The sequence below is a fragment of the Rhinatrema bivittatum genome, chromosome 5, assembly GCF_901001135.1.
Source record: "Rhinatrema bivittatum chromosome 5, aRhiBiv1.1, whole genome shotgun sequence".
NCBI lineage: Eukaryota > Metazoa > Chordata > Amphibia > Gymnophiona > Rhinatrematidae > Rhinatrema > Rhinatrema bivittatum.
This window is the reverse complement of record NC_042619.1, coordinates 248,986,812-249,000,837: the sequence shown is the minus strand read 5'-3', so window position 1 is coordinate 249,000,837 and position 14,026 is coordinate 248,986,812. Positions and strand designations below refer to the sequence as shown.

Here is a 14,026-nt window from a genome sequence, read left to right as displayed (position 1 = left end):
CTGATGTTTAGGGCAGTAGAGAATGGCCCAGTCATGGCTGTGGATGACCGAGTGGGAGTCGCAGGGGGTGGCTGCGGCATGGGTCTGCTTCCTCCTGCAGTGACTGCCACCTTGCAGACCAGCAAAAATGCTGCCAGGGGCTGTTGCCAGGGACCGCTGCCGGTCCATGGACAGTGGTTGAGAAACACTGTGTTCTTGAAAGTTCTCAGTAAGCCTTTCACTGCCAGTTTGAGCTTTCCTCCCTACAAAACTCAAGTGGCTGGTTCTAGCTTTGCTGCTGAGTGCTCTGATGGAGATCTGATAAAGGAGTTAGATGGTGGGGTAAATTTATTTTATGGAAAAGTCCACAGGGTTTATGTCCTTTGCCTAGGAAATTCACCAGGACTAAGTTTTAAAAATTTTGCTTTAGAAACTGGATTCTACCTTTTTTAGGAGCCAAGGTTAGATTATACCAGCTATGTCCCAACCTATCCAGACAATTTGGCACAGAAACAAGGCTTTGGACCCTTGTGTTGAGTTAACTTGCTAAGTGTCAGGTTGAATTTAGGACTGCGATTTATGTATTTTGGGAATGGTTTTCTACCTTTTTCGAGACAAAATTTACCAATCTCATGGGCTGAATTTATTTGTTGCTCTTTTTCATTTTGCTCTTCGGGGACTCTACATAATGGACTCTTCTCCCTCTGCAGTTGTGCAGCTATTATTGGGAAGTTTCTCTGTGGTTTAAATTTGTGATTTCTTAGTATTCAGACAGGTTAATCCACACCAGTGTGTTATGCACCTCTACCAGCAGATGGAGACGGAGCAAAGCTGATGTCACGGTATATATACCCCTGCGCTGACATTAGCCTGCCAGCATTCTTTGTCTCCAGCAAATGGGGGATGTGCATCTCCCTACTGGGGATTTCTTAAAAAAAAAAATTTAGAAGAAAAGGAAATTAATTCGTCCCACTCTCCTGTGGTGATAACCTTTGGTCCCTTCCTCAGTCGAGTTTTCCTGAGGTGATATCTGTGGATCCCTCCCTCAGTAGATTGCCTCTGTTTGGCAGCTGGTTTTCCAGCATGGACTTGGCTGTAGAGAGAGAAACAGCCGAGAGGCTAGTGGGTGCAGGAAGCCCAGCTTGCTGGTAAAGGCCTTTGCCCTCTCCTCCTGTAGCCGGGCTGAGCTCAAGTAAAAAGTAAATATATAGAAATAAAAAGAAGGGGATTTAATGTTAGGGATTCCATTTCCCTTCTGGTCTCCGAGCTCGGCATGCCGATCCAACGTCTGTTCTCATCTCTGGGGGAGCTCGGGGAGTTGTGGCAGCTTGGCGGGTTGAGCAGCCTTTTTGGCTAGGCCCCACTGTCAACTTCACTTAGATGCCGCGTGGTAGACTGTGGCGGCATTCGCACGTTTTCCATGCACAAGTCTGCCACGAAAGTGACTGATGTCAGTTCGCACTAGCTCGCTCAGGTGTGTGCTCAGCTGGGCGCCTACCTGGTCCCAGTATTTGACATCTACATTTTGGGCGTCCATAGTGCATGCTTATTGGACAGAACTTTAGTTTTTGAGCCCTCTGTCCAGGCTGACTTGTGCCGGTGCGCAGCTGAGCGCACAATTGTCAGGCGCTTTTGGGAGCGTGCTGCTAGCAGGTGTTTATCCATGGCGCTGGTAGCAAAGAAGTCTAAGCGCCTTATCCTTTGTGCTGCTTGCCATATTCGGGTATCACAGCCTGGCATCTTCTATAACTTGTGTCAGCGCTGCTTGGAGGCTCAGGGAGTGTTGTCTCCGACTGATTTTGCTGAGCCCAGTCCTTCTCAGCTTGATGCAGGAATGGGACTGGAGGGGGAAGTGCCAGGAGTTTTGCCTTGTTTTGGGGCTCTCCTAACTAGTTCGTCAGCAGAGGAAGGTAACTCAGTGGATGCAGGACTGACATCCCCTGGTTTTAGTATAGATCCTTCTGTCTTTTCTTGGATGGAATTTTTTCAAGAGGTGCAGTCGCTGGCCCTGGTCAAACCTAAAGGTTCAGAATCTCAGATTGCAGATCCTTGCATGCCTGGTGCCACAGGTAAGCAACAGAGTAAGTCTAGATCTGTTTCAGGTCACCCTGATAGGGACACAGATGGCACAGATGATGAAGGCAATCCTTACTCCTTAGGGAATGGGGAAATTCCTCCAGGGTTGGAGCTGTATAGAACAGTGTTGTGTTTCTTTCATAGAGATGAGTTACCGGCTCCGATCTCCCAGACAGTGAAGATGCTCGGGGTGCCAGTTGCTGATTCCATGGTTGCACCAAAAAAAAATTCCCATTTTAATTTCTTTGCATAAAGCATCATGTTTGTTCATCATTATGGATGCTATTTAAGAATTGATTGATCTGCTCCATTTTCACCCCTGAAATAACTCTCTTCCACCATCCAGTACAACAAGCACAAGCTCATCATGACCAGTCGCCAACTGATGTCATAATCCTTAAATCATTATTAAGAAGACATTCATGTCATTTTTCTGTAATATTTTATCACTTTGCTTACATAGAATCAGCTCACTGAACCTGACATGATACGAATGCCCCCCCCCCCATGTATTATTTAAGGGGACACAGTGAGATTGGCAGTTGGTTCCATGTGGGAATATGATCTACTTTGAGTAAATGCACATAAAATTGCTGCTGGGCAGACTGGATGGGCCTTTTGGTCTTTATCTGCTGTCATTTACTATCTTGAACGGGGCACCCCAGAAGCTAATTTTAAAAGAGGACAAGTCTCGGAAGCGCTGTACCCCCGGATCTGGCGGCGAGAGAGCAGTTGCGCTTTATGAAAGTGGATGCACTGGTGTTTGCCATCATCAAGTGGATGACTATCACTGTAGAAGGGGGCGTGGCATTGAAGGATGCGCAGGATAGGAGAATTGAGGCTATCCTTAAACAGGCCTTTGAGGCGATGGCAATGAATTTGCAGATAGCCACTTGCTGCTCCCTTGTGGCTCACACTCGCTTGCTTCTCTCTCAGGGAGTCAATGAATTTGGTTTGAATTCCAGAGTAGTGATGGAACCGGCAGTCACCTTTTTGGCAGATGTGAGCCGTGACCTGGTCCGTACGTCAACCAGAGGGGTGGCTTTGGTGATAGTGGCCAGGCATCAGCTTTGGCTGAGGAATTGGTTGGCTGATAGAATTTCAAATCTAATCTTATAAAATTGCCCTTTAAAGGATCATTTTTGTTTGGGAGTGAGTTGAAAAAAGGGCCAATAAGTGGGGTGAATCCCAGGTTCCTCGGTTACCAGAAGATAAAAAGCAGGGGCCGTGCTCGTTTGGTGCGAGAAGTCGTGCTAGGGGTTTCAACGCATTCGACCCTACAGAAGAGCGGCTTCTCAGAGGACTCTGCGTTTGGGTAGGTCGCAGTCCTTTCGGCCCAGACGGTGCGCAGGCTCGAGCGGTGGTGCCCCCCACCCCCGATCTCCTCAGTGAAGATGTGCCAACCTACCCCTGGGAATAGGAGATAGGAGGTTGCCTCTCTCTTTTTTATCGGAGGTGGGTCAAGAGCATCGGACCAGTGGGTTCTGGAGGTGATAAGAGACGGCTATGCTCTGGAGTTTCTCAATGTTCATCAGGATGTTTTCATGGTGTCTTCCCTGCAGCTCTCTTCAGAAGAGACAGGCAGTGGAATGTATGTTGTCAAGGCTCCTCAGCCTGCAGGCCATGATCCCAATGCCCATGCCACAAGTAAACATGGGCTAATATTCCATTCATTTTGTTGTACCCAAGAAGGAGTCCTTTCACTACATCCTGGATCTCAAGGGAGTCAACCGTCATTTGTGAGTGATTCATTTCCGTATGTAAACCTTACGCTCAGTGATAATGGCAATACAGTCAGGAGAGTTTCTTATCTCTAGATTTGTCAGAGGCATACCTGTATATTCCCATCCGGCTGGAGCATCATCAATTTCTGCATTTCTCTGTTTTGGTGCTACATTATCAGTTTTGAGCACCACTCTTTGGTTTGGCCGCTGCACCCAGAACCTTCTCCAAGGTCATAGTGGTGTTAGCAGCAGTGTTGAAAAAGGATGGTATTCTTTCTGGTCCATTTGTACTTAAACGATTGGCTAATTCAGGCCAAGAATATGAAAGAGAGCCTTCAGGTCTCGCACAAGGTGATCTCCTTGCTACAGGAACTAGGTTGGGTGGTGAACTTGGCCAAGAGCAATCTGCAGCCATCCCGGATACTGGAGTATCTCAGTGTTTGTTTCAACATGAAGCAAGGCAGGGATTTCCTACCGGAGAACCACATTCAGAAACTGATTGCGCTGGTGCAGCCATTGTCAGAAACAATACGCCCAACGGTATCGTCTTACCTACAGGTGCTCGGGTTGATGGTAGTCACCCTAGAGGTAGTTCTACAGGTAAGGGCGCATATGCGTTCTCTTCAGCGCATACTGCTTTCATGTTGGAGTCCACAGTGTCAGATCTACTCGTTACAGCTTCTCCTACCGGTGGAGACCAGCAAGGGTGCTGGAACACAGAAGAATCTCTCTGGAGCATCAATCGACTGGAAGCTCATGCCATTCAGTTGGCTTGCTTGTGATTCATTGACCGCTTGCAGGGTTGAGTAGTCCGAATAATGTCAGATGATGCGACGATAGTAGCTTGCATCAATCGCCAGGGAGGAGCCAAGAGCCAGCAAGTGTCACAGGAAATAGCCCAACTCATGGAATGGGTGGAAGTACATCTTCAGGAGATCTCAGCCTCACACATTGCAGGAAAAGACAATGTAAGAGTGACTTTCTTAGCATTTAAGTCTATCTCGGTGACGTGATTCTGCAGCCCCCCCCCCCCCCCCCAAGAAGCACGGTACCACTGTCCATCAGCAGTAGGCTGTGCATGTCTGAATTCTCATCCATGAGAAAGTTGAACATGATCAGGCCACCCCGAGTCAGGTACTTCAGGTTGGTTTTGGTGAGGAAGAGCACCCCGTTCTCCGGCTCTGGATCTGCCAAATGTCATCACTGGCATGCACCTGGAAGGAAGAGTAGCATTCTAGCGCCGGGCCAAAGAATGATTTATTTAGTTATGTTTGTGGCATGACCCCCATGGTTTCCAACTCACAGCATTTCTTCATGCAAGTCAAAATGGGAAGCAGAGACTGGAATGCCCACTTCAGGGTTACTAGCAATATCGTACTTAGGGAAACGCAGCTTAAATTTTTTATGGTTATTCTATTGTACACCAAACAAAGCTTTTGTGGCTAAACTAACCTATTTGTCCCAAATGTCAGGTACAGCTAGGGGACTCCTATCACTCCTTTTGGGCTTGCCCTGCCCTGCAACTCTATTGGACACAGATCAGACATACATGCAATGCAACCCTGCACACCACAATACTTCCTATGGACCCCTTCCCTTTGGCTTCTGGGTATTATCCCAACACAGGATCCCCCCCATATCTTTAGCACACAGTCTCTTTGTTGGGAAAGCAGGACTCTTGGGGAAGATGATCATACTCTTACATTGGTTAGGCCCTAAAGCCCCCGCAATATGTCCAGGGGCTGCAACAGATGATTAAACTTCTTACATTTGAATATCTAACGGCCAAGGAAAGTCCAGTACTAGCTACGGGAAATGGCAAAGGATTTGGGGTAAATTTATGGACCATATCTCTCCTTCCACAGGTCTACAACACATAACTTAACAATCTTTCCTAAACACCCAGCCCTAGTCTCAAGAACTCTCCTTCGTATGACAGGTACTATGTCCCAACAGATGGAAGGCACCCCTTCTTCCTTACGATGTCGAGAACTGAAGGTTCATGCTCTCAACCCCAGGTTAATAACAGGAGGGCTAAAACTGCTGCACTAGAGAGTACAGACTGCAACTGGGGAGAAAATGGAAAACTTAAAGATGTTTCCTGTGTTTGTGATTTTTTGTATTGTAGATTTTATGCCACATGTGTTCTGAATACAGATGCCGCTGACTATGAAGGAGAGACCATAGGCCTCCTGATCCATTATATTTGTGACAACTTCCTATGTAGATTACAGTACATCTGGGATTATGTTATGTTGTTATATGTGCGATTCTATATCTACTTCGGACCAATTATAGTTAAGATTGTATTGTTATAGCTTTTACTTTTGGAAAACTGTAATAAAAATTATTATTAAAAAAAAAAAAGTTGTGTTTCTTTACTGTTCTTTTCAGAACCACAGGGATTTGTGGCCTTCTGTAGCCAAAATAGAGATCTTGATTTTGTAATCCTCCATAGTAAGTTACAGAAATAAACACAGCTCATCAGTATTGTAAGTTCCCTGAGGCAGGGATCACATAAGTCTAGTAATAGTAATCCAAGCTGTTTCCGGCAGTTCCAGCAAATAAGAAAGTTCTAGTCTGAAAGGTTTTCATATCTGAAGTGACGGCCTCTGCCCCTATCAGGGTTGTACTAGAGATCCACCTTTCCTGCTGAGGTGCTGGTGAGGATCTCATTTTCCTGTGAAGATGCTGATGCAGATCCTTTCTATTTTGCAAAGGTGCTGGTGGGCTCTCCTTTTCATGATGAGGTTCTGGTGGAGGATCTTCTTTTCCTGTTGAGGTGCTGGTAGAGGTTCTCTGTTCCTCCAGAAGTGCTGGGGGGGGGGCGCCTTTTCCTGCAGAGGTGCTAGTGGGGATTCCCTGTTCTTGCATTGATATATTTGGGTGCCCCCTTTCCATGTCAAACTGCTGGTAAAGCTGTGCCCTTCTTTCAGAAATCTGATGGGATGGTTTCCTTTGCAGAACGATGATGCAGAGTGGAGATATGTCCGAATATGATAGGACACGAGTATACATTGACAGTGACTTCACCGAGACAGGCAGCTTTACTGTAAGTCCGGGAACATTCACTGGAAACTAATCCAGTGCCTCTCTGCTTTCCCCATGTCTGTTTCTCTCTTAGACTTTTCCTCATCTTCTTTTTATCTGTCCTGGCTAGCTCTAGCTCTGTCTCCGCTGTTCCCCTGGGTTCTTCTCTTTCATTTTCTATGTTTTCTATCTCTCCACCGTTTACTTACTCTTCTTCCTGATTCATCTTCCATTTTTTTCTCCTCTTTCTTTATTTTCAGGGCAAGTACAATGTAACTGTAAGACTTATTCTAGACCTCGTATATGAATTCTTATTACTGAATACTGTATGCCCTGGCTAAATAATGTATGTTCTCTGTCTTGTTTCTTCCTGTGCCCAGTTTCTATTTTTGTGCTCCTTGGCCTTTGCACCTTATTACAGAGTTTCTCTGCTGGTAGGTTTCAAGACTTGAAATTCCCAGGGATCGAGCATTAGTGCAGAAGGGAAGGCTGTTTCCTGGGCCCTCTCTCAAATCATACCCAGTTTTCTACTTGCTGTTAGATCACTCTGAAGCCACCAGATGGCACCCTTTCCTCTTGGAACAGAAATAATAAGGGTTGCTGGATGCTGGTCTCTCCATGTCCTGAACCCTCTCCCTTTTAAAGTTCTTTTAGTTTCTCCTCATTTCCTTCCATTCATGCTTTGTAGTTGTCTTAATGTTTTCCCCAGTTGTTAGTATTACTAGATGACTCCAGGTGATCAGGGACAGACTGGCCAGTCTTGGTTTTACTCCTCATTGCCTGCAGTCTGCATCAATTGCATGCATACATGGAGTTGTATTTCTGAGAAGATAAGAAGTTCCATACTGGGTCAGACCAAAGGTTTATCGAGTCCAGGATCCTGTCTCCAACAGTTGCTAGTGTGGGTCACAAGTATTTTCTACTTCTGTTTATTTTAGGCTTATATACCGCCACCCTTACCAAAAAAAGGGAACTTAAAGCATTTACAGTTTAGAAACAATGTATATCAATAAAAAAGTAATCACAAAATATAATGCATAACAGAATAATAAAATACTTTAAAAAATCATAAAAACTGTAAATACTGCTGATCACAAACTTCTTTCTATCTGGAGGAGAGAAAGGCAGTAACACATCTTTAAAAAAAAAAATTTCTCTCTCTATATAAACAGCAGAACATATCACTACAATGGACCAGCTGCATTACAAAATATAATGGTAAAATATCCAATGATGCACTCCAACCCAAATATCCTATAAGAATAACATAAATTAAACGTATATTCCACCCATTAACCTCCTATAGCATAGCCACAGGTGGGTTGGCCCACCCACTTTGGACTCATACTAACCTAATCAGTGCTGTCTTGTGGCCTGAAAAGAAAGGCCTGCTGCAAGGCCACCGTGGAGCCCATCCCATGGCGACTGAGAAGAGGATACCCTGCCACAGGATTGCCTCGGGAGCACATCCCATGGCAGCCCAAGAAAAGGAGGAGGCCCAACAGCAAGAAGACCTGGTAGAGAGGGGAAGTCCTAATAGTGCGTGTGTGCATATATGTGAAAGAGAGCATTGGAGTTAGAAGCGTGTGTAAGAAAGCATGTGGGTGAAGAGCCTGTGTGTGTGAGAGAGAGAAATAGAGCATCTGGGAATAGTAGAGACTGTGTGTGAGAGTGGAGAGCCTGTGTGTGTGTGTGTGTGTGTGTGAGAGAGAGCGCATGTGGAAATGGAGAGCCTGTGTGTATGGGAGAGAGCATGTGGGAATGGAGAGCCTGTGTGTGTGAGAGAGAGAGCATGTGAGAATGGAGAGCCTGTATGTGTGTGTGTGAGAGAGAGCAGGTGAGAATTGAGAGCCTGTATGTGTGTGTGAGAGAGAGAGCATGTGAGAATGTAGAGCCTGTATGTGTGTGTGTGAGAGAGAGAGAGCATGTGAGAATGGAGAGCCTGTGTGTGTGTGTGTGTGTGTGTGTGAGTGAGTGAGAGAGAACATGTGAGAATGGAGAGCCTGTGTGTGTGTGTGTGTGTGAGAGAGAGAGCATGTGGGAATGGAAAGCCTGTGTGTGTGTGAGAGAGAGAGCATGTGGGAATGGAAAGCCTGTGTGTGTGTGTGTGTGTGAGAGAGCATGTGGGAATGGAGAGCCTGTGTGTGTGTGTGTGTGAGAGAGCATGTGGGAATGGAGAGCCTGTGTGTGTGTGTGGGGGGGGGGGGATAGAGAGCATGTGGGAATGGAGAGCCTGTGTGTGTGTGTGTGTGTGTGTGTGAGAGAGCATGTGAGAATGGAGAGCCTGTGTGTGTGAGAGAGCATGTGGGAATGGAGAGCCTGTGTGTGTGTGTGAGAGAGCATGTGGGAATGGAGAGCCTGTGTGTGTGTGAGAGAGAGAGAGCATGTGGGAATGGAGAGCCTGTGTGTGTGTGTGAGAGAGAGAGCATGTGGGAATGGAGAGCCTGTGTGTGTGTGTGTGAGAGAGCATGTGGGAATGGAGAGCTTGTGTGTGTGTGAGAGAGAGAGAGCATGTGGGAATGGAGATCCTGTGTGTGTGTGAGAGAGAGAGCATGTGGGAATGGAGAGCCTGTGTGTGTGTGTGTGTGTGTGTGTAGAGAGCATGTGGGAATGGAGAGCCTGTGTGTGTGGAGTGGGCGCCTGCTTGTGAGAGCCTGTGTGTATGGGAATTGGACCCTGCATGTGAGGGAAAGCTTGTGAAAGTCTGTGTATGTGGGAGTGGGAGTCTGCATGTGATAGAGAGCATTATAAGAGTGAGATCTATATGAATATAGGAATGGGAACCTGCAAATGAGAGAAAGCGTATAATTGTGAGAATGAAAGCCTGTGTTTGTGGGAATGGGAGTCTGCATGTGAGTGAGAGCTTGTGTATGTGTGAGTGGGAACCTGTGTGAGAGAGAGTGTGTGGAAGTGGGAACCTATGTGTATATGAGTGAGAGATCATGTGAGAGTGGAAGCCTGTGAAAGTGACTCATGTGTGAGAGAGAGCCAATCTGTGCAACAAACAACAAAGGTCAAAAAAAGATTATTTTGACTTTCAGAGATTGGAATCAGTTATATTTTGGAATGGGAATGGGCATTTCTTATATTTATATTTTGCTTTTTCTTCAGTATTACACTGTTCATAGTGTCTGGTTTCTTGGGTTTTCCATTTCAGTTTTGTCTGCATGCTTCCATTTCCAGTTTGTAGTCCCTTATTCTGTATTAAATAAGGGTCTGACTGTGCATAGTTTCTCTGCAGGCGTTTGTAGCAGTCTAGCTTGTTCTGTTTGCCCAATAGGTGGTGTATTAATGTTCTAGGGCCTGGTGAAATATTTGCCTTGCTGAATTTTCATAGATAGGGTTGCTGCTGTTTGAGTGCTGAGAATTACTGCTGTTCTTGTATGGTATAGCATAGAGTTTGTGTTACTTCACAAACAGGCCGATACAGTACAGTGCACTCCGGCGGAGCACACTGTTAACTTGCGATTGGACGCGCGTTTTCGACGTGCTATTACCCCTTACTGAATAAGGGGTAAAACTAGTGCGTCGAAAACGCGCATCCAACCCCCCCGAACCTAATAGTGCCTGCAACATGCAAATGCATGTTAATGGCCCTATTAGGTATTCCCGTGCGATTCAGAAAGCAAAATGTGCAGCCAAACCGCACATTTTACTTTCAGAAATTAGTGCCTACCCAAAGGTAGGCGTTAATTTCTCCGGGTACCAGGAAAGTGCACAGAAAAGCAGTAAAAACTGCTTTTCTGTGCACCCTCCGACTTAATATCATGGCGATATTAAGTCGGAGGTCCCGAAAGTTAAGTTAAAAAAAAAGTTAAAAAAAAATAAATTTGAAAGCGGCTCGCGGTTTGAAAACCAGATGCTCAATTTTGCTGGCGTCTGGTTTCCGAACCCGTGGCTGTCAGCGGGTTTGAGAACAGACCCCGGCAAAATTGAGCGTCGGCTGTCAAACCCGCTGACAGCTGCCACTCCTGTCCAAAAAGAGGCGCTAGGGACGCGCTAGTGTCCCTAGCGCCTCTTTTTGCCGCGGGCCCTCATTTGAATACAGAATCGCGCGCACAGGAGAGTGGCCTGTGCGCGTGCCGAGAGAGCGGGCGTTCGTCCGCTCTCCCGTGACTTTTATTGTATCGGCCCGTTGAGGGAGTTTAGCAGTTGAGGGAGTTTGTTTTGCTGTTACTGAGGTGACACCAGAATTTGAATATATTTTTTTGCGTGTTGGGTTATAATATGAATTGTCCTCGTTCTGTTTTGTACCCACTGCAATCTTAAGTTCTTATGATTATTGCTGCTTTATTGTAGTTATGATATTCTCTGTGTTTTAGGAAAGAGGATTCATGTAAGAATACATTGCTATTTGTTTTATTGCATGATAGACTGGATCTGTTAAGTGTTCTTTGTTTACTTTTTACATTATATTGTTGTGTATTTTTGTAAACTGCAATAAATATTCATCTGTATTAATTTATTTTATAAGGCATTTTTAATATTGGTGAGTGCTTGACCTAATTGAATTAAAATATTTTAAAACATCACTCATGATGCATGACAGTTGATGCAGACATCTTAGAAATCCGTTGTCAGGTGCAATCCAAGGCATTATTTATCTATAAGAGTACAACTAGTAGGGCTCAGACCTGTATGCTTACAGCCCACCCAAGTTACCCTTGGGGGCCCCCCCAAAAAATCAATCCTGGCTATGCCACTGATAACCACACAAAAATATATAAACAATCAGCAAAGCCTAAAAATAACCACCAAAGGAATTGCCAGCTCTGCTAAAAAAAATAAATAAATAACTAAGCCAACAGAAGTTCTAACATCCAGTCCTCTCGGTTCACTCCCCCCCCCATTCCTCCTTCAGGAGCATCCCAGCAGATCCCAAAGAGTATAAGGCTTGGCTTTCCTAAGTCTACTTGGCTGTTTTTTTCTATATTTCATATCCCACCTTTCAGACACTTCAAAGAGTATTACATTCAGGTGCTGGAGGTATTTCTCTGTCCCCAGAGGGGTCATTTACTGAGCTGCCATATTTAAGCGTGGGGTGGGGGTGGGGCAAAATATCGCAGCAGCTCCCCCATGATATATTTTCTCGCAGTTTTTCCATGATGGGGCAAAGGTCGGTTGGTGCCATTTTTCAAGATGGTGGCAACTGCCCAGAGTCAAGGGGGGCACTCTGGGCGCCATAATGTACTGGGGATTTCTTCGAAGATATGGCGGGGAGGTCCAGAGGGTGGACTAGGGTGGGGGTACCCCACTAAATACCAGAGTTTTCTTCTAGAAGGGGGGGGGGGTTCAGGTGGGACAGGAGGGGTTGGATGCCTTCGGGGTGGGGGGGAGAGGAGTTTTTGGGAAAGGGTGGGGCATCACTACATGACTTTTAAATCTTTTTTTGACTTTTGACCCTGCTGGGCTGCCACTAGAGGCAGAGGGCGTGGGGGATGGGAAAGGGTCTAACCAGGGAATTCTCACAGTTGGAGGGTTTTTTTTAGGCCGCTCGTGGCCCTTAAAATAGCAGGCCTGGAGCATTGGAACGTGTGTTAACGGGATGTTTCCAAAGACCATCGGGATGATGGTCCTTGGAAAACTTAGCTACACTTTTATATTTGTAGCTAACTTTATAGCAAGCTGCATTATTTGATTAGCATATAATTTATGCATGAGCTACTTTGCATAAATTTGAAAATTTTATGTATGCATATCAACTCATTTTAATTGGCCTAACTATCGCCACAATATAGGTATATTGTGTGATAAACACTGTTTTCCATGTGTTATATTTTTATTGTAGCTTAGTAAATAAACCTCTAAGTTTGTACCTGAGGCAACAGACAATAAAGTGACTTGGCCAAGGTCACAAGAAGTGACAGTGGGATTTTAATTATGGCTTCCTTGGTTCTCAGCCCGCTGCCCTAACCACTAGGCTTACTCCTCCATGGGAACTTGTCTAAATATCTTTTAAACCCCACTATACCAGTTGCTGTGATAACAGATTCCATAACCTGAGTGGGCATTTTCTGAATTAAAAAAACATTTTCTTAAATTTAAATTTGTTCTAAATTTTGTACCAGTTAGTTTCATGGAGTGAAAGGGTAAAATAACTGTTCCATATTTACCCATTCCACTCCACTATCATAATCCCCTGAGAGTCGAGTCCTGAGCTGTTTAACCTTTCTCATAAGATAGTCTTTTCATCTTCTTCCTTGTACCTTTTCTGGTTCTGCTTTTTTCCCTAAGAAATGTAGGACCACAGCTCCCTGCATGCAGTGGGGCAGAAGCAGGACCGGATCAGCCTCTCTGGCTTGACCTGGATGAGGCAGCCTTACCGATGTCGTCATGTTAAACCCAGGACCTCTCCGTCCTGGAACTGCGGATTTGTGTCCTGGGAGGAGTTTTTTGTGTGTCTGTGTGGCCTTGTGCCCTTCTCTCCCTGCCCCCATCCCTTTCTATATAGGCACCCTGGCAGTGATTGTGATCGCTAGAGCTGGGGTCCTTTGCCTCCTTGTGACCCTGTCCCTCTTCCACGTGCTCTAATGTAGGAGAGCAAGAACATTTGTCTTATATTGGATTTCAGGCCCTCAGCCAGGAGGTCTTTCTCCAGTGGGGAAGTTAATACATTTTGCTCTAGATTAAAAGTATTGATTATTTCATTTGTAAGCGATAAATAAAGTGGGGACACTTGTGCGTGCAGCAGGGGTAGCAGAGTGGGTGTGAAATGCCTGGCTGGCGGAGGGTTGGCTCCTAATATTCATTCCACCCAGTTGCTTGCATTGATTTCCTATTAGTCTCCCAGCACCACCCAGTAACACATCGCTCCGGTGTCCACAATAAATGGTCTTTTGATAAATAATCACTTGTAAGTCAATAAATTTTTATTAAACAGTGTGGGCCTTTGATTTATTAAAATCCGACAGTGTTTGTCTGAGCGAGAAGTGATGCTGAATTGAAGTGGAACTTTTCATACATCTTCCTGGCTGCCTGGAGTACTGAGGCTCTTATTGAAAACCAGCAGCCAAGAAGCCAACCTGGGAGCCGAGCGCAGGGAAAGTCTCCTGCGGCCCGTGCCCAGCCTGGGACCTGAGCGTGGGGAACGTCTCCCGCAGCCAAGAAGCCAACCTGGGAGCCGAGCACAGGGAAAGTCTCCTGCAGCCTGTGCCCAGCCTGGCAGCCAAGCGCAGGGAAAGTCTCCTGTAGTCTATGTTTAGGTTGGGTCTTCTGCA

General features: G+C 45.7%; 1 protein-coding gene across 8 annotated transcripts in view; it reads left to right on the top strand.

Moving 5' to 3' along the window:
* LOC115092639 (type I inositol 1,4,5-trisphosphate 5-phosphatase-like) overlaps positions 1-14,026 on the top strand; it is an 82,280-nt gene that overhangs the window by 17,995 nt on the left and 50,259 nt on the right. For 7 of the 8 annotated variants that reach the window (XM_029603745.1, XM_029603742.1, XM_029603739.1 and 4 more), the window contains one exon: positions 6,744-6,831. In XM_029603745.1, the coding sequence (XP_029459605.1) occupies positions 6,744-6,831 (88 nt within the window). Of the gene's footprint in view, positions 1-6,499; positions 6,562-6,743; positions 6,832-14,026 lie in introns of all 8 variants that reach the window. The other variant, XM_029603746.1, reaches the window with a different exon arrangement.